Source organism: Gossypium raimondii, chromosome 12 (assembly GCF_025698545.1).
Source record: "Gossypium raimondii isolate GPD5lz chromosome 12, ASM2569854v1, whole genome shotgun sequence".
NCBI classification, from domain to species: Eukaryota; Viridiplantae; Streptophyta; class Magnoliopsida; order Malvales; family Malvaceae; genus Gossypium; species Gossypium raimondii.
In genome coordinates, this window is record NC_068576.1 from 10,688,865 (window position 1) to 10,710,588 (window position 21,724).

Genomic DNA, 21,724 nt, shown 5'->3' on the forward strand with positions numbered 1-21,724 from the left:
TTCATATTATTTTATTATTATTGTACTATATATTAGGTTTAAAAAAAAATATTTGTTCGCTTTCACACGATGTTTGAATAAATTAAACATGTATCTTGTTAACTATTACATTAATTTTTATCCAAATTCGTAAAAAAGGAAAATCTTGAAAATAAAGGCAATATTCTGTATTTAGAAATTCGAGAAGTTGTGCCCTAACTTACTGGGTTTCGATTTTTCTCGCGTTGAACCTAAATAACTGAATATCCTATTAAAACTAAAATAAATGTGTTTTAAATAAAAATAAAGGCAACATTCCGTATTTAGAAATTCGAGAAGTTGTGCCCTAACTTACTGGGTTTCGATTTTTCTCGCGTTGAACCTAAATAACTGAATATCCTTTTAAAACTAAAATAAATGTGTTTTAAATAAAAACAAAGGCGAGCTTATTGTCGAAAATATGAGGTATTGTGTCCTAACTTACGGGATGTGACATTTAGTTTTTTCAAGATAAGGAGTCATTTTACATATTACAATTTATCCAAGTAATTTTTAATTTAATATTAATAAAAAAGGATCGTATTCTAAGTTCTTTCTGAGTTTTCAATATTCGACACTAAGACACTAATTAATCAACTAGGTACTAATTTTGGGTGTTACGAGGGTACTAATCCTTCCTCAAAAGTAACCGACTCCCAAACCCGTTTTTCTGAATTTCGTAGATTAAAATTGTTGTTTTGATAAATTAAACCGTTACGAGGTGACCCGATCATACCTCATAAAAATGATCGGTGGCGACTCCATTTTTCGTCTTCAAAATTAAAGTCGACCCTTTTACAAAAAAAAAAATGGTTTCAACATATGTAGCTGAAAGTTAACGAAATACATTAAAAAATTATTTAAAACGAAAATTTTAGATTAAACTGTACATTAATCCCTATAATTTTTTTTCTATTTGAGCAATTTTGATTATTTTTCTTTAATCTTTCTCTTTTCCCCCTTTTGTAGACATCAAATTTCATCCAAGTCCAAATCAACATTTTGTGATAAACCCAATCTAATTCAATTTTAATTGTCAAGAGTACAAGAATTCACTAACTTATGTTTCAGATTAATATTCATTCAAATTGAGATACGTGGAGTTATATGTTAAAAAAATTGGAAATCGTAAATTAATTGGACTGAGCTAAATTTGATTCGGCCAACTTTTCTCCCTTTTTAAGTACATTTTGGGCTTTTGGCTTATCTAGTGTTTTTTATTCATTAGTATATGTATAAGATATTTTACATGTTTTTTAAAAAAAATGAAAAAAAAATTCATTAAAAGTCTCAAATTTTGGCTTAATTAGCAAAAGGGGCCAATTTTAAAAGTTAATTAACAAATTTGGCCTTTTTTTTTCAAATTTAGAAAAATAAGTTGATTTTGGTGAGAGAGAAACTGGCTTTTTGTCCCATGGTAAGTTGGTACCTTTTGCAACGCTAAAAAAATCCAACGATTTTATTTTCAAACGGCTAGAAATTTTTTTTTCTATATGATTAAATAAATTTTATCTTATTGTGAGTGGAATTCATAAAGGGCATTTACTCGAGGACGTAAAAATGGTAGGCAGTACCATGCCCATGACTGAAGTAGTACGCAACCACCAATTTTATTTTTTTGTGCTTTCATTGCCCAACACATCTCTCGATACAATGTCCCCAACATAGTTGATTCCCAATTTAGTCGCCCTACTTCTTTTAAGTTAACTAGTTGTAGGAGTCACCTTAAACATATCAAATTTATCTAGCATTAGAAGACTCTTGATTAACCTTGTTATGAATGCTCACGCGTATTGTTGTCTTTCAACAGCACTAGTGGAGTTGTCGATATAGGAGAAATTGTCTTCTAAACATTTCATCTCTATCCAGCTACCACTAAACTTGTCTAACACTTTGTCTAATAGTTGGTCGTAAATTGCACTCCAATATCCAACGCCCACTACCCCCATAATGATTGTCCCATCAACCGGTAAATCGAGTTCTAATGTTACATCCTCGAGTGTAATTGTACACTCGTCGAAAGGAAGATGGAATGTGTGTGTCTCAGGTCTCAATCTTTCCACCGAAGTGTTGATAAGTGCAGGCTCCAATTTAGTTCCCTTGAGCATACGTGACACATGTAAGAATCGTGCCTCTTGCAAGTGTTATTCAATAACACATGGTGCCCTCGCATTTAAATTATGTATATACTCTCAATAATTCAATCTTTGGTCTAATCATATAAACATAAAAAATTATAAAATTAATAATTTTTACAACTTAATAATTATATTAATTAAAACAAAATTTTAATAATAATTCTTACCATTTGTAATTGGTCAAGTCTAAGTGTAACTAACAAAGTTTTGGACATCTTAGGGGTGTTGTAACCTTCCTTAAGCATAGTCGACTCTCGAACCTAATTTTTCTCTAAATTTCAGCGCGAACCTTAAAACTTTCATTTTTAAAGGGTTTTTAAATTTCTTCATAAAATGTGATTTTATGGGTAACTTCTTATGTCACGAGCCGCGGATCAAAGCCCATGACCACTGCACACAGCACGCCCCATAGAGGTCAACTTATTAAAAGGGGGCTCATTTGACCTATATGAACTGGCCCGATTTGTGGAACCCGTGGGGAAGCCTATCTACTTGAAGCCTTGGTTGTCCAGTGAAACACTCCAGTAAAACCAGAGTTACCTAGGTAAATACTGTAAATCTTAAAAGGATAAGATTGTATAAAGTTTTAATCTCATAGGACTCTTAATTGTAGATAGGAACTAATCTTAGCAATTGATGTAAATCAATCTGTACTATTGAATTTAGGGGAGCTCAACTATAAATAGAGGCATCTCCCTTCATTTGTAATCACTTCACTCATAGTTTGAATATCTTTGAGAGCATTTACTCAAAAAATTGGCGTGCTATTTTCCTTTGGCTTTTCTATTCTTAGTTTTTTTTCGATTTGAGCTGCTTTTGCTATAATTTGGTGCCTTAGAGGAATTTTACGAGAATCCTCACTTTGTGAGAGTTAGGCTCACTTGGGCGCATTTGAAGTGAATAAATTGCTTAAGGTCACATGGGTTGCGAAACGAAAAGTCTAGCCCCATGATAGTTGGTATCAGAGTGAAGGTTGCGAAAGCACCTTTAAGATGTCAAAAGGAGCAAACGAGCAGAATGTTCTGATGGAGACTCGTGGGAGGTCTAGGAAATAAAGTAGATCAAGGAATATACTGTCGGCTTTAGAAAGTTGTATGGTTCATCTTGAGGAATCCATGGGGGAAGTGAAGGAAACACTCGAGGTAGTGAAGACACGCACTGCTGGGTTAGACCCGATGAGAGATCATTTCAAAGAATATGTGGTAGAGGGCCTTAGTTCTAATATAGACATAGTGGAAGCGCTCCTCAATACTACTATAGGTAAGCTAACATAAAGGAATGATGCTCTTGAAGCTAGGATGACAACTATGAAGGAAGAAAATGAAGACATGGTGACGACTTTGAACGCAAAAAATTGATAAGCTTGAAGGAGAGCTTGTGGTGTGTAGAGTTGTTGTGGGTAAAAAGGTGTTGAGTGAAACACTGTACCGAAAGATTGATGTCCCCAAACAGGGATGGAGTAATTCTTTCATGTCGTGGGGATCAAGGATAATGATGCTAAGGTAAATATTGTTGCTCGATATTTCAATGATTTTTCTCTTCTTTGGTGAAGCCGTAGATCCATAAATTAAAGGCGTAGTTAGACTACGATTGGGATTTAGAAGAAGTTATAGAATGAATTTAATGAGCAGTTTTACCCTCAATATGCTGAGAATGAGGTTCTGACAATGAGGCACAATTTAAAAGTATGTGAAGGAGTTTAGTGAACTAGTGCTCCAAATCACGGATCTGAGTGAGAAAGAGACATTCTTCTTTTTCATGGATGGTTTGAAGCCATGGTTTAAGAAGGAATTAGAATGTTGAGGGGTCCAAGAACTATCAAAAGCTAGGATCTTGGTAGATTCTTTAATCGAGCTTATTTCGAAGAAAGAAAAGTTCAAGTCTTTCAAGTCCAAAGTGAGGGGCAGTGATGGGAAAGATGAAGATAGACAAGTTGAGTTTAGCAATGGTAATGGTGGCCATAATGGTAATGGGAAACCATAAAACAGGAAGAGGAAACTCGAAAAGCTATAAGAAAAGAAGGGGTCATTAAAATGCTTTATTTGTGAAGGTTCGCATATGGTGAGGAAATGTCCGAAATGGTCTGTGTTTTCTTCCATCAGAGAGGATGATGAGCCAAAAAAAAGCTTCGATGAGGCTTGGTTCGATTGTGTATGGAGTCGAAGCCAAGTGTGGCAATGAGAATGAGAAAAAGCCAGTAAAGTGCTTTTGGTGCTGTGGTCTACACAGGATACGAGACTGTCCAGAACGACTAAGTTGGCCGTAGTCACTAAAGAAGTTGAAGCGGAGCTTGTTGAGGATAAGATATTGGAATTTAATTTCCTAAGAGACGAGGGATCACAAACAGAAAGGGTTGATGTATGTGGACATCAACATTGTAAGTCAGAAAAATAGTGTTTTTATTGATACGAGGGCATCAAACCTGCTCATAATGGAAAAATTCATGGGTGAGCTTGGTCTTTTAGTGAGAGAGTCAACTACAAGATCAAGACTGTTAATTCCAAAGTGGTCCCAATTGTGGGAGTAGCACAAGGAGTTGAGCTACAGATCGATGAGTGGAAAGGCAATGAAAACATTAAGGTAATTCATCTAGATGATTACAGTTTCATTTTTGACTTGAATTTCTTTGACCATATTAATGCTCTTTTGGTTCTTTTTGTCGACTGTATGGGTATTCTGGATACTCACCAACCATAATATGTTGTACTGGTGAGTCAAGGCATGAAGGGAAAAATGAAGGTATTGTCGGCAATCCAGCTAGCTAAAGATATTCTGTATGGGAGGAATATTAACTTGATAGACATGAGTGCTATGCAGACCCCTTTGGAAATGCTAGAGGGGTAGAGAATCGATATGAAGCATATTGAGTCATTAGAAAGGCTACCACCTGAGAGAGAGGTGAGTTGTGCATCAGACTTTGGGGGTAAACTAGTGACGCAATAGACCAGTAAATACTACGAGTGAGGAACATCTCAAACACTTTAGTAGTGTTTTTCATTTTTGACATATGTAACACCCCTAACCCGTATTCATTGCCAGAATAGGGTTACAGAGAATTATCGGAGTTTTCATTTCTAAAAAATCAAAATATTTTAAATGTTTTAATTCATATCATTAATCATAGCCAAACCAATCAATAGCATACATATTGTCCCTTATACGAGCCCTCGAGACCCTAAAAATACATTAGAAACAAGTCAGGACTAAATCGAAAACATATAGGATTTTTCAGAAAAAGCTTAAAATTTTCAAACTGCAGGGGTCACACAACCGTGTGGTCAGGTAGTGTGACTCACACGGCTGGGACACACACCCATGTGGACATTCGAAGTAGGGACACACGGCCGTGTCCTAGCTCGTGCCCATGCCCGTGTAACTTTCTGACTTAGGTCACACAGCCAAGCCACATGCCCGTGTGTTAGGCTATGTACCCTTCGAAATGGCCTCACACACCCGTGTGTCAGGCCGTGTGCTGGCCATGTAACAGCCTGACTTTCAACCCTGAGAAAGCTATAGGGGACACACGACCATGTCACCTGGCCATTTGTCACACACGGCTGAGACATACGTCCGTGCCTCTGGCCATGTAGACGAAAAATAAGTCATTTCCAAGCCATATTTCTCACCCAAACAAGCACACACCTACAAGCAATTTTCCACATGTAAACAAGCATTCAAAATGCATCAAATTATGCATCAACAAGCTAAACCAATATTCATAAAACCAATATGCCTAAAAGGCACCTCAATCACAACAATTAAACATGTACAATCGTATGCAAGATTTGGCCAAAAGTTCAACTAATTTATAGCTAAGTTTATGCCAAATCATACCATTTTGTTTACCTATTAAATTCACACCAAAAAGTACCAAATATGCCCTTTAACATCTAGCACCAATAGCCATATATGTCATCTATAACAAATATACCAAAACACCACATTCAAACATATCATAAGACCATTTATAACATACATTTTTAACTACCATTCCATCTTCAATCATTCAAGCATCATAAGCCAAGATAGCAACCATTTTAAATCCAAATATATACATGCCAAAATTAATACCATTTCACGATCCAAAATTCCATAAACACAAGCCAAAAACAAATGGCTAAATCATCAAACAAACACACCTATACATGTCATTATAACCAAAACTTAGAAACACCAAAATCTACTGATTTAGCCGATGGATAGTGTGATATAACTCCGACAAGCTTCCAACCTGAACGAGCTTCCAATTCAATATAAAACATGAAAAATAACACAGAGTAAACATAAATGCTTAGTAAGTTCGTATAATGTAAAACTCAACTTACCATTTCATCACATATTAAGTAAGTTAAGCATGGCATAATCCAACCGCACTTGACCAAAGCCTAAGCATTTACACCAAACATGTTAGCCATATAAGCATATAACATAAACAATTTAATCATAGATGATCACAAGATTTAATCATGTATCATATGCATATACCATATATCTTAACTTTCATTACTCTATGTATCACCAATTCAATGAAATTCACATGTGTTCATGTCTTAGTTCATATCAAATTCTTACCATTCTCTTTCAAATCATGCCCGTTGAACCATTTAGAATACCGCTGGATAGCCGGGATAGCTCACACATAGTGAGCTAACTCATATAACTGTAATCCGTCAATTCCTGTACCAGTATGCTCACACAAGCTGTGAATCAGAATGCTCACACGAGTTGTAAAAATGGGCCTACTCACACAAACTATAGGTCAGAACGTAGCTATACGGTGCTGCTCACACAAGCTGTGGAGTATTCGCAACACATGCCGGACCTCAGCCATCGGTAGGACGTTCAAGACCAGCACCCGAATCATGTAAACCTTAATGACATGTCATTTGTATCCTACGAATTTCTAAGGTTCAAACGGGGCTCGATAGTTGACGTAACATCATTGGATATGCGATCGGTATATATATATATGGCAGCCCATAATACATGTATAATTCAATTAAAAACACATAAATACAATATAATTACACGAACTTACCTCGACGATTAAACGTAGATACGGAGGCGACTATTCCAAAACTTTATCTTTGCCCCGATCTAAAGCCGTAGAGGTTTATCTTGATCTAAATGAATAAATTCAACTCAATTCAATACTTATTTTATTCAATTTAACCCAAACTCATATTTAAAAAAATTACATTTTTGCCCCTATAATTTTAATTTCATTTCAATTTATCCCTAGCTCATAAAATGAAAATTCATGCAATTCATCCTTAACTCATTATATTCAAATTTCATATAGGTCCTTAGCAAGCCCTACATTTAATTGATTTTACAATTTCACCATGAATATTTTTATTTTTCAATTTAATCCCTATTTGACAATTTCATCAAAAATCACTTAACAAAACTTGTTTATCTATCAACAACTAACCATTTTCTTCCATAAAACATCAAAACTCATATACATTCATTCATGGAAAAACCATAACCTTTTAAAATTTTTACAAACTAGTCCCCGGGCTAGCTAGATTAAGCTACAACGATCCCGAAAACATAAAAATCATCAAAAACTAACTTCAAAATTAATCTCATGCAAAGACTTCAATTGTCGAAAATTCAAGGTGTTAAGAGTGGAGTTTTCTTCTCTAATTTCGGTCAAGTATAGCTTAGGAAGATGATACCTTAATTAATTTGTTTTTGTTTTACTTAATGTATTTATTAAATTATTTAATTAACCTTGTTATAAAACCATTAAATCACCTAATAAAGTGTCCATAATAGTCCACTCATGATATTAATGGTTTATTTACAACATAAACCCTCCAACCATTAAATATCAAAGCTATTTAATCCCTTTAACTTATAGAACTCAAGTTTTGCACATTTTTCAATGTAGTCCTTTTTTATCAAATTAAGCATGCAAACGGTAAAATTTATTAACGAAATTTTTATACGGTAATACTAACATGCTATGGACATTAAAATAATAAAAAATAAATATTTCTATGTTAGATTTGTGGTCCCAAAACTATTGTTCCAATTTCACTAAAAACGGGCTGTCACAACATACCATTAGCTTGGTAAAGACACAGGGACCCTTTCAGAGTTCTAAACTGAGTAAGCCAAGGGGTTTACAAACCAGAGTTAGCAGAAAAACTCAAGGAGAATTCGATGTTCAATGTGGACATGCTTAAGCCTATTTGTGTGAATCAAGAAGATCCCAATCGGGACAAGTCAAAATAGGGGCAGGTGAAAGTGGTGGCCTCTTATGATCAAGATATACAAAAGAGAGATACAGTTTGAGTTAGGCAACAGCCGAGACATAAGCTGAGGCGAATGTTTCGAGAAGCAAAACCACCCAATAGAGAGAGAAATTAAGAATCAACTGAGACATCTAGATTGTTCCAAGACGAGTCAGAGAAGCATCATTCCGAAGACGCGACGAGGGTGTTGCGAGAATGGGTGGGGAAGAATGTCACAGGTGCGGATTAAAGCACGTGACCATTGCACACAGAATGCCTCATAGAGGTCAACTTATTAAATGGGGCTCATTTGACCCACATAAACTAGATCGATTCGTGGAACTCGTGGAGAAGCGCATCTACTTAAAGTCTTGGTGGTCCAATGAAACACTCTAGTAAAACTAGAGTTACTAGGGTAAATAGTGTGAATCCTAAAGGGATAAAATTGTATAAAGTATAAATCCCTTAGGAGTTTTAATTGTAGATGGGAACTAATCTTAACAGTTGATGTAAATCGATCTGTACTATTGAATTTGGAGTAGCTCAAACTATAAATAGAGGTCTCCCCCTTCATTTGTAATCAGGTCACTCATAGTTTGTAATATTTTAGAGCATATACTTAAACAGTTGGCATGCTATTTTTCTTTGGTTTTTCTATTATTCGTTGCTCTTTCGATTTGAGTTGCTTCCGCTATAATTTGGTGCCTTAAAAGAATTCCATGAGAATTTTCACTTTGCGAGAGTTAAGCTAACTTGGGTGCATTTGAAGCAAAGAAATCACTTAAGATCATGCAGATTGCGAAACCAAAGGTCTAGCCCCATAACACTTACACCTAACCAAAAAGATCGACGACGACTCTTACTTTAATTTAAAACTCTCATGTTTTCTTAAATAAAAATTTTCCATATTTTAAAAAGCCTCAAGCTGAATTTTTCTTTTTGAATTTCAGCTTGAAAAAGAGTCACTACACTTTTCTTTTTATTTTTTTCTTTTTTTTATTTTACTTTTTCTTCTTCTCCTCTTTCCTTTTATATTAAAAAAACTAAGATTACTAATAATTGCAGTGGCAAAAATAACAACCCACAAGATTTAGGTTGTTAAAGGAGAACAAAGAAATTTTTTTAAAAATAATTTCTTTAGCGTATCTATATAGATTATTTCGTAATAAATTAATGTCTAATGAGGAAAACATAATTTAAATCATATATAAATAATTATTTTTATAATTTGCCCTATTTAAAAATAGTAAAGTATCAGTTCAAAAATATATTTTAAAAACATTTCAACATCTCTGATAAATATTGAAAACATCTGAGTTAAGTGGACCGGTTAAATAAAAAATTGGGAAAAAAATCCATGGACACGTATACTCATTTTGTTCGTAGCAAAAGCAATTAAAGTCACCGACAAATAACTTTGATCTTCTAGTCTTAACTTATTGGATGGTGGTTAAAATTTTTGTTAAACACTTATTTGACATAATTCAAATCGCGTGATTCCATCCCTACTCAATATTATATATATATATATATATATATATATATATATATATATATATATATATATAAAAGTTTGTTCTGAAAAGCAAGTTTAAGTAAAATAAATAAAATCATTTTTTAAAACAATCTCATTATATGTTCTGATCATATCTGCTCTTTTTGATACAATGTCTAGAACTATCCTTAGTCCCTCCCCAACCTATAAATAGAAGGATAGTACGCTTTAGCACACTCGAACCTACATCCTCTTACATTGACAACAATGTCTATGTCAATCGAGCTAAAATTAAATCAACATAACTACAACCAATTATTATTATCACATGATTGAGCACCCAACGTTGGGCTCATTATATCTATCCATATAGACTACAGGATAGTGGAATTGGGGATTTGGGTCAGTCTTCTTATCATCTTTCTTGGGCTCAGCCTTCTTCTCTTCGGGCTTCTTCTGGGGTTCCTTTGGAGGTGCTGGGGGAGGCCCTACACTCACCAGCTCTACAAATTTCCCTACTTTTCTCGTTCGAACTATAATATCATATGGGTCTGCATCGCCTGTTACTGATATAGTTCCCTTGGCAGCATCCACCTCTATCTTATCCACCCCTGCACACCAATAAATTTAACAATAAGTACATAAATATTAATGTTTGATAAACATGTGTTCGGATACAGCTTCAAATTTTGCCATCAATTATTACAAAGCCAAAGAGGAATATGGTACTGTTTCTAGCCATGTGTTTACCTTGTACTCCAGAGATTGCCTTAAGAAGCTTCTTCCTGCCTTTTTCGCCTGAGAGATCAACCTTCAAAACAGTCTTCTTTACCATGGAAACCAAACTAAAGTTTCTAAAATTTAAATCAAGAAAAACTCTTAGCTAGGTTAAGTATTGCAGCAGCATGATGATCTTATTTAAAGAGAAAGATGGGTATATATATATATCAGATTCTTTGGTTTGTTCACCTGGACTCCATAGCAAGGGAGGTTTGTCCTATTGCCTGTTTACCTAGAACCTATCTAATTATATAATCGCAAATAGTTTCAGGGTGGTGGATTCTTAGCATTTGACGTATATATGTTATCGTTTATATTTGGATGTGTTTGCTTAGACTGCCATTCTGCTTTCAGCATGCACCATCTGGTGCACTTACCCACTTAACAAGCCAAGAAACAGCAACTCATTGGAACCATCATCGCTAACCAAATCACATAGCAAATAGCAATCGATGAACTACAGACCAAAATCAAATTATATATTAACCAATGCTGTGGACCGTGGTGCAGATGATATTTACCTATAAAACAAATATAATTAATTCATTACATTTTTAAATAATAATCTAATTATCTTGAATGTATGTACGGAACATATGACAACATAATTACTCCACTAACAAATGTGATGTTAAAGTTGGATTTAAGTCGGTGAGAATGTGAGATAGATTTGTGTTGTTTTAGTTATCTATACTGTACTACTTATATAAACAGAATGTCACAAGCATTTTTTATTATAACACGCGTCCTTTTTCTTATTTCCCCACTATAAGATAGAGGTAAAATCTCAACATTGGTCCCTCTGCTATGTTAATGCTTAAGATTTAGTCTTGAAATATAAGTAGGTCCCAAGCGTTTCTGTCTGACGTCCTTTTCCTTTTTCCGCTATAGGATAGAGGTAAATTTTCAGCATTGAGCCCTGTGCTATGTTAATATTTAGCATTTAGTCTTGATATTTTAATTTGGCATAATTTGATCATCTACTTTATCAATGACATTAATTGATTCAAATAGTTAACATCCTTAATTATTACGGTTAAAATGATGTTGTGAGCTTTTTAAAAACACCTTTCTAACACACACAAAACAAATTTATTTTAGTATGATAAGTACACATTTTAACACATAAAGAATTTATTTCAAAATGTTAAGTTTGAAATGATATTTTACTCAAAATAATTAAGAGTACTAATTATTTGAAGTAAATAAAATAGAACTAAATTAAATTAAATTAAATTAAAATATAAATATTAAATCTTAAATTTAAATATAGTAAAGAGATTATAATCATAATTTGAATTAAAAGGTTCTATACATAAAGAAATTATTTATCATTTGATTTAATAAAAAAATTATCTTTTAAATAATATTTTAATTAAAAATTTCGATCATAATTACTTTAATAAATATATACTACAATTTCAATAAATATCAAATAAATAATTATAATATAATTAAAATTATATTAAAAAAAATTGAAGCCTATCTAAACGGCAAAAACATTCTAGTTTTTAATTAAAAGTGTTGACGAGGACGCGAATCAAGTAACATAGAAGTCTTGCTTATGGGTGGGTTGAAGTTGGGTTCGGATCAAATCTAAGCATAACATTGATATATTTATATTTGTTTAAATTTGGTTTGATTTGAAATATGGGTATAAATTTTGATCAAATCTATCCATATTTGCAAAAGGTTAACTCAAGTCTGCTCATATTATTTTTTAAAATATATTTATATTATTTTAATTCAATATTTAAGAATTTGTATATTTTTTATTTATTAAATTTTTTTATATAATCATGTTAACATTTTTTTAATGTTTACATTAAAATAGTATTATATATTTAGTATATATTTATTTTTTATGTGTTATAAATTACATAATACATAAAATAACATAACATATATAACATATTATAAATTTAAAAATGAGTCGGGCCGAGCCAGGCTCTGGCCTTAAATATTCAAACTCGAGCCTAATCCATATTTTAAACGTACTTAATATTTTTATCCAAACCCTCCAAATTTCGAGCAGACCTGGGTGGGTAGCCCAACCCACAAACAAGTCTAAAGAGAAGTAACATTGAAGTTTTTTTTGGGGGGGGGGGGTAATATGTAGTTTACCCCCTAAACTTGTCTAAAAGTAAAAGTATATTGTTGGTACCTAATTTTTTTGTACTTAGTTGATACATGCATGAACTTGTTTCGTAAAAAACATTGCCCCCAATTTGTTAACAACGTTAAATTTTTAAGGGGTAACATATAGTTTGCCCCCTAAGCTTGACCGGAAGTACTTGGTTGGTCCCCGAACTTGTCCAAAAAGATTATACTTTTTAAAATTAATTTATATTTTTAAAAAAATTTTAAATTTATGTTTACTACATGTCATACTAAAAGATTGTCACATATTAATATAGAATTCACCATCAATACCACAAACAACATAAAATTAATAATGTTAATGTAAAAATACAATCGGAATATAAATTCAATTGCTAATTAGATAATAAAAATATTGGGAACCAACTAAATTCAAACAACATATTAACTTTTTCTTTTAATTGGCTCAAATATACATCGAAATCAAATCGCAATTTTTAATCATGATTTAAGTTAGGTTTTGTTTTACCGGATTCAATAATCATTTAATGTTAAAATAATTTAAACGTTGTATTAATATTTATATATTTTAGAAATAAATTTAAATAAAAATAATTTTAATTATTATAATAAAATTTTACAAATTTAATAAGAACCGAGTTATAACTTGATTCTCCAACATATTAGTAGAATGGAAAGGAAAATAAAAACAATTATTAGCTTGGAGCAAACGTGTCATTTGATGGAAGGACTTAACTTATATATTATATTCATATTATAGATTTAATTTGGGTTAATCTTTCATAAATAATGTAAAAAAAATACATCATTAATATTTACGAGAATAGGCAGATGCAATAGTGATATACCGGTGTCACCTGACCAATCGGTGGCACCACTTTAATTTTAAAAAAAATTATTTTTTGAGTGTAGCTTGCCCAATCAACGGCACTCGTATTTAACACAAAAAATACGACAGTATACAAACAAATGAAAAAATAATAATTTTTTATTGGTACTGCTGATATGTTAGGTAACACTCAAATATTTTTTTTTTTAAATTTAAGTTGAAACGGTAAAAAAACAGGTATAATAATTTTTTTCGGGTATTGGAACCTAGACCCGTGACCTGACAGCCTGCCGTAGATGTGACCCGTTGGTCAGGGGCTCGAGTTCCAATACCCTAAAAATTTATTATACTAATTTTTTATTGTTTTGGCTTTAAAAAATATAATAAAAATACTTTTTTTTAGTATAAAAAGGAGTTGGTTTGGTCCCTCAACCTCCACTCAAAATTTTAAGCTGAAGGTCCCCCTTCCCTCCGCCACCATCGAAGGTAAGTTTCAGTTTCCCTCCCTTTTTTTAATTAATATTTTTAATACTAATTTAATAGTTTAAAGTATGTTATATTTTATTAAGATGTTAATATTTAATTTATTATCTCCGAAAATTAAAAAAAATATGGTTCTTTTAGTATAATTAGTTATATTAGTAGATGTTTGTACTAACTAATTTGTATCTTTAATTTTTATATATATTACAAACTTTTGGATGATTCCTTCTTCCTCCTCTTTACAACTGGAGATCTTCCCAAAAAATCAGGTATTGATTTATTTTTGTTATTATTATAATTATTATTAATAATTTAAAACTTTTGTTAAAAGTTTAATTTTTTAGATATGTAATTATATTATATTTCACATTTTTATTGGTTGATATTATTTTTTAAGGTAAATTTAGATAAAATTAATAGCTTAAGTATTAGTATAAAGTGTTACAACATGTTTAGTGTCGTTTGGCAAACTGTAAGCATATGGGAAAAAAAGTGAGTCAGATAATTACTAATCTTCAAAACTTCTCTTTTCCAATACACATATTTTAATTCCTTATGGAAGTTCAACACAATGTGTCTGATCTAGTAGACGAATCTCCACGGAACACCTGGACGCCTAATTGCAGCAACTAGCCCTTTTGATCTATCAGAAATGATGCAAACATTGTCTTGAGTGACAAATATCTCCGCAAGTTCTTTACAAGAAATTGCTATGACTCCGAGTTCTCTCCTTCAATGATAGAAAAGGCCACTACACCAAAACAGGCTTTTAGCGACACTTTTAGTGGCGTTTGGACAAAAAAACGCCGCTAAAGATCGAGCATTAGCGGCGCTTTACATAAAACGCCGCTAAAGATCTAGCATTAGCAGCGCTTTAAAAAAGCGCCGCTAAAAACCTAAGCCCAACGGCATTTGACCTTTCAGGGCTTTAGCGGCGTTTTTAAAAAAGCGCCGCTGATGCTCAGATCTTTAGCGGTGTTTTTGAAAAAGCGTTGCTGATGCTCAGATCTTTAGCGGCGTTTTTGAGAAAGCGTCGCTAATGCTTAGATCTTTAGCGGCATTTTTGAGAAAGCGCCGCTAATGCTCAAATCTTTAGCGGCGTTTTTGAAAAAGCGCCACAAAAATATTTTATCTTTCTATTTACTATTTAATTTGTTTATTTGTATTAATTAAATTCAATTTATTTTTAATTGAATATTTGTTAAAAATGGAAAATTTAAAATACTATTATTTAAAATAAGTTTAAAATTTTTTGGGTACATGACTGATTAATTTTGATTTATATATTAAATAATTTCATATATAATTGTAAAAGATATGATAGTATTAATTTTAAAATATTTAATTAATTATCATTATAGTTTAGGGCTTAATATATATGGTTTAGGGTATATGGTTTAAGGTATGTGGTTAATTTAGGATTTAAGGCTGATTTAGGAGTTACAATTTTAAGGTTTATAGATTATGGAATTAGGGATTATGGATTAGGGATTCTGGTTTAAGGGTTGTGATTTAGGGGTTAGGGGTTAGAGATTAAGAGTTAGTGATTTAGGGTTTATGAATTTGATGTTAGGTTAGGGTTTAAAGTTTAGATTAATTAGTGTGTTTTAATTTATATTAAATAAGGTTTAGGGGTTAGGGATTCGGGTTAGGGTTTAGGGTTTAAGGTTTAGATTAATTAGTGTTTTTTAATTTATATATTAAATAAGGTTTAGGGGTTAGTAGTTAGGGGTTAGGGATTAGGGGTTAAGAGTTAGTGATTTGGGATTTAAAGATTTGGGGTCGGGTTAGGGTTTAAGATTTAGATTAATTAGTATTTTTAATTTATATATTAATTAAGTTCTTAAATAATTGTAAAAGAGGGTTAGGGTTTATGTTTTATGATTTAAGGTTTAAGAGATAGGGTTAGGAGTTTAGGGTTTAGATTAACATTATAATTATAGTTTAAATTATTTAAGAGATAATAGATAAACTTTATATATATATTAAATGGTTAAGGATTTAAGGTTTACTTGAGATTTATTAAATAATAAAATTTTATACAATCTTTTATATTTAAAATATTTAATCTAAACCATTTGATATATTTAAATATTAGATTATAAAAAATTGATAAAAAATAAAAAAGTAATAGATTGATACGGATGAGTAACTATCTATTTTGGATAGGACCAAATTAGAACAAATAAAATGAAATACAAAAACTAAAAATTATAATTTTATCTAATTCTTTTAAATATTACTTAAAATTTAAAAAATTATTTATTTTAAAATTTATATGAAAGATATAATGATTTAATATAAAAATGGTAAGAAATAGAGCGTTAGCGGCGTTTTTGAAAAAACGCCGCAAAAGGTAAGAACCACAAAAAAGAGCAATAGTGGAGTTTTTCTTCTAAATGCCAGTAATATTTTTGCAAAATGACGTCGTTTTTTGTTTATATATTTTTTTATCCCAAAATTCCAAATGAAATATATTTTTCCCTCTTCTTTTTTCCAAAATCGATTCCCTTTATTTTCCCCCAATTTCTCCCCTACCCCGATTCCCTTTATCTTTCCCCCCAATTTCCCCAAATTGGCAGCCCTCTGCATCTCCTCAAAGGGTACAGATTCATAGAGACCTTACAAGAGTTTTTCAACAAAATCCAAACCCTAAACTGCGTCCCTCCCAATTTCTTCTTCACTTTGAGGTTTTCTTGCAGGAGTTTATAGAGAGGTGAGACCAAGTAATTTTGGGTTACAACAGAGAAACCAAGGTAACGAAAAAGGTGGATATAGATGGGATCTTGGGTAACCGAGATTCGAAGCTAGGCAAACCAAGCATACCCAGGAGACGACAATAGGTTAAAAGAAAGAAACATGGCTGGTTATACTTGGTGTCATCCTCCATGCCGTTTACATGTTAAGCATTTTCGACATCTACTTCAAGACCCCCATTGTTCATGGCATGGATCTTGTCTCCCCTCGCTTCTCTCCTCCTGTTAAACGCCATGTTCTTCTTATTGGTAAACCCATCTTTCTTCTCTTTTTAGGGTTCAACCCCCTTGATTTTGTTGAATAGGATTGATAGTGAAAAATGGCTTGTTGAGTTTGATGCAAATCTGACGATTCAGCTAAATAGAAACAAAGAACCTTTTGGGTAGGTTAGTTATTTACTTATTTTAGCTTTATATTAAAAGGATAAGTTTTTTATATGAAAAATGGAGAACTCAATGATGGGCTGTTCATGATTCTTGTGGTGCATCTACAGTTTAATGTTTGAAACATTTCATTTCCTGAAATGATTATTCATTTTTTAATGTTTAGTGTAATTACTAATTGGTACGTCTTGGTAAAACCATATCATTGCAGTGGATGGTTTACGTGCTGATAAATTTTTCGAGCCAGATTTGGAAGGGAATTTCAGAGCACCTTTTTTAAGAAATGTGATTAAGAATCAATCAAGGTCGCTGGGGAGTATCTGATGTTCGGCCTCCAACTGAGTCAAGGCCTGGACATGTTGCTATAATTGCTGGATTATAAGGACTGGTATGCCAAAATTATTCTGGTTTATTTAGACGCCCACGTGGAATGTATTTCAGTGCAAAGGATAAAGGAGAGATGATGTCTATGATATATAATTGGCCTGCTCAAAAGGTAAGTTTGTGCATGTTATGAATTATTGCTTATTGCACATTTTGAGTATATGTCTGTGAATCATTGCAAGATGGCAGTAGCTAATACCTATATAACATTTTGAGTTTCCTCAACTCCTAATGACTCTTTGATATTCGCTGCAAAATTTTAAAACCATGAATGATTTTAGAATTACAAATTTTAAAATTTTTCTCTTAGAAAAAATATTAAAATTAAAATAACTAATAACTTAAACATTAGAAAAACATGATTTCTCTCTCTCAAGTAATCACCTCTAGATTATGGAATAAAAGTTAAGAAAGGAAACAAAAGTAATTAATGCTAATTTCGATAACATATATAAAGAAGTTATTTACATGCAAAATAACATTAAAAAGAAAAACTCATTTCATCTAATAACTTAGTCTATGCATGATGTAATAATGTTAACATTGTGCAATTTTGTATGGAGCATGCATGAGTTCAATTTATTGTCTCCACTAGCATATAGTTGGGAAAATCTAATCTGCAGATTATTTATATATATATATGATAAATCTTGAATGAGCAAATCAATGTAAAATAATATGTCCAATTTAAAGACTTAAATCGATTCATAATATATTTGGACTCTGAATCTCATTTACAATAACAATTATATATTCTTATTCCCAAGATATAACCCCTTTTATATATTAAAAGAAACCAAACACGTAGTATCATACAACAAAAACAATGGAGCAGTCTATAGATGGTGAACTCCTAAAAATAGAGTCTGCCACACAATCTAGAGTTGGAATTTATACGCACACATGCACATACGTATACATATTACATATATTCAGAGAGGGGTGGAAGAAAGAGCAGTGGAATATTGAGCCAACTCATAGGAAGTAATACTCAACCTTTTGCTTCAATAATTTCATTAATTTTTGGTGTTCTGGCGACATTGATTTTAAAAGATGGTATGCCTGAAGGGTTGGGGTTGGAGGCAGTTCTATTTATTTTAAGAATCTGGAGATGTTTAAAGGAGTTGATATGTTGTTGTTGCATAGATCAAATCTTAGAATGTCGATAGCCATATGGTCTGAATTTTTTTGGTCTGAATTTTTTGTGTCAATGCTGATTCTTTTACTTTGTTTTACTGCATTTGAATGTCTGATCGGGTGGTTTTGTGTGCTTGAATATGAAGTTTTGTTTTGGATGATCATGTTATCTATAAGAGTGGTGGTGTTTAGGCATATGGCTGTATTATGTTTATTAATGCTCCATAGCTATAAAGTGTGCTGCAAAGGCATATTGGTTTAAGATTCTAGGTATTATTTGTAATCACTAATCTTTGTTGATGATATCAAGGAGTTGGTTTTTCACACTAAGGTTGAAGTCTTTGAGATGCTGATGGAGGATCTTGATTTTGATACCAACGGAATGGCTAATGCTAGGGAGATTGTTGTGATTTGATCTTGTTTGTATGTTTTATGCGTGGTGGTGATCTTTTGCTTGGTTCACCTTTAGAGTTGTTGGTTTATTGGTGTTTTCCTATTTTTATAAGGGTGTTTTTATTTTTTGTTGGTGTTTTATGTTGTTGTTTCGATGATGTAATCCCACTATTCTAGTGGTTGACTTAATTTTATTAAATTTTTATGGCTAAGCAAAATGTGTGTGTGTGGATTATATCTTGTTGAAAAAGTTTGCTCCATGTTATTATCGTATTTTACATTTTCAACATTTTCTTGTGATGGCAACTCTCTTGTCTTGTGTTAGAACTTTAATTATTATATCAATATTTGTCTCTGACAGATACTCCCAGTTATGCTAGATGTTGGTACTAACAATCTAAAGCTAATTGAAGACCCACTTTGTGAGTATGTCAGATAGACCTGAACGTGATGAACAAGAAGAAGCTAATAGTAGAATACAGACCTCTGAACAAGGAACAAGCAGTAATGTTCCAATCTCTCTGGCTCAAGAACAAGATCTTAAAAATATGATATATGGAGTGATGAATCAGTGGTTTACTGATCTAATGCAAGGAAGAACTCAAACTCAACAACCTTCTCCCCCTACTGCACCATCTGTGGCTCCCCCAGTTGCTCCTCCACCTCCTTCAACAACTGAATCTAGTAAACGTTCACCGATTGAAAAACTTAGGAAGTTTGGAGCTGAAGAATTTCGTGGTAGATCAGATGATGACCCTGCAAAAGCTGAGTATTGGCTACAAAGTTTGGTAAGAGTTTTTAAACAGATGGCTTGTTCTCCGGATGATTATCTAAGATGTGTTGTCTCTTTACTAAAAGAAGAAGCATATAATTGGTGGGAAACTGTGGAAGCAGTAGTATCTGAAGAGAAGCTTACTTGGGAATTTTTCCAAGGTGAGTTCAAAAAGAAATATGCCGGTAAGAGATATCTGGATAAAAAGAAGAGGGAATTTCTTGATTTGCGACAGGGAAATCGAACGGTGGCTGAATATGAAAGAGAATTTGTATACCTCAGTAAATATGCTCGAGATATTGTGCCGACTGAAGAAGAAATGTGTATTAGATTTGAGGAAGGGTTAAATGATGAAATTAGAATGATGATTGGAGGCACAGAAATTCGAGAATTTGTTACTCTGTCAGATCGAGCCCAGAAGATGGAAGAAGTATACAACAGAAAGAAGCAAAGAGAGAGTCAGAACCAAGAATCTTTCAAGAGGGGTTATTCTAGATCAATATCGACAGTTCCAGCTAAAAAGTTCAGAGATGATTCAAGCCGACCTACTTCAACTTCAGAAAGATTGAATAAAAGTAAGACAATTCAAGGGAATGTTGGAGTAACTATTAAACCTTCAGCTAGTGTTAGCAGTGTACAAAATTTTCCCAAGCCTAGATGTAAAAATTGTGGGAGGTTTCATATTGGTGAATGTTGGGGCAGAATAGGAGCTTGTTATAGGTGTGGGAGTACCGATCATTTTATTCGAAACTGCCCCAAACTGTCGAAGGAAGAAGAAGAACAAAAAGAAAACAAACAGTTACCTCTCTGAAAGGCAAACGTTCGGGTTAAAGTAGTGCAGCGAGAGCTAGTCACTCGGGAATAAGAGATTCTACTGTTCGATCAGAACCTCGAGCACCTACACGTATATATGCCATTCGAGCAAGGGAAGAGGCTGCAGCTCCAGATGTGATAGCTGGTATTTTCTATCTTTTTGATGATTCTGTGTATGCATTAATTGATCCTGGATCTACACATTCTTATGTTTGCACTGCATTAGCATCATAAAAGAAATTATCTGTTGAATCTACTGATTATAATGTGCAAGTTACAAATCCATTAGGATAAAGTGTACTAGTTAATTTAATATGCCGAAATTGTCCACTGAAAATACAAGGCTGTGAATTCCCTGCTGATTTGATGTTGTTACCTTTTCGGGAATTTGATATTATTTTGGGAATGGATTGGTTAACAAAACATGATGCTGTAGTGAATTGTCGAGAGAAATGAATTGATTTGAAAAATTAGGCAGGAGATGTAATTTCAACCGAGTTTGGGAATATAAAATATGATACCAGAATTATTTCAGCCTTTTCAGCTCAGAAAATGGTACAGAAAGGTAATGAAGCATATTTAGCTTATATTCTTGATACCCGGGGTTCTGGATTAAAGCTATAACAGTTGTCAGTTGTTAATGAATTCGCTGACGTGTTTCCTGAGGAATTGCCAGGTTTACCGCCAGATCATGAAGTTGAGTTTGTGATTGATGTGGTCCCAGGAACAGCTCCGATATCCATAACACCGTATAGAATGGCACCAGCAGAATTAAAAGAGTTGAAAACTCAGTTGCAAGAATTATTAGACAAAGGGTTTATCAGACCAAGTACGTCTCCTTGAGGTGCACCTGTTTTGTTTGTGAAAAAGAAAGACGGTTCTTTAAGACTATGTATAGATTACAGGCAGTTGAACAAGGTACCGATAAAGAATAAATATCCTTTGCCTCGTATTGATGATCTGTTTGATCAGTTGA

At 32.8% G+C, this 21,724-nt stretch overlaps 2 protein-coding genes across 2 annotated transcripts; one reads left to right on the forward strand and one right to left on the reverse strand.

Annotated features, from left to right (window-relative positions):
* Positions 1-10,101: 10,101 nt before the first annotated feature.
* On the reverse strand, positions 10,102-10,731 carry LOC105762341 (hypothetical protein). Its single transcript, XM_012580195.2, has 2 exons — positions 10,647-10,731; positions 10,102-10,507 (listed from the first exon to the last, which is right to left on the reverse strand). The coding sequence occupies exons 1-2, from the start codon at positions 10,729-10,731 to the stop codon at positions 10,221-10,223; spliced, it is 372 nt and encodes a 123-aa protein (XP_012435649.1). The 3' UTR covers positions 10,102-10,220.
* Positions 10,732-19,591: 8,860 nt separating this feature from the next.
* LOC105761973 (uncharacterized) lies at positions 19,592-20,982 on the forward strand. Its single transcript, XM_012579901.2, has 2 exons — positions 19,592-20,655; positions 20,772-20,982. Exons 1-2 carry the CDS (start codon positions 19,592-19,594, stop codon positions 20,980-20,982), a joined length of 1,275 nt encoding a protein of 424 aa, XP_012435355.2.
* The last annotated feature ends 742 nt before the right edge of the window (positions 20,983-21,724 follow it).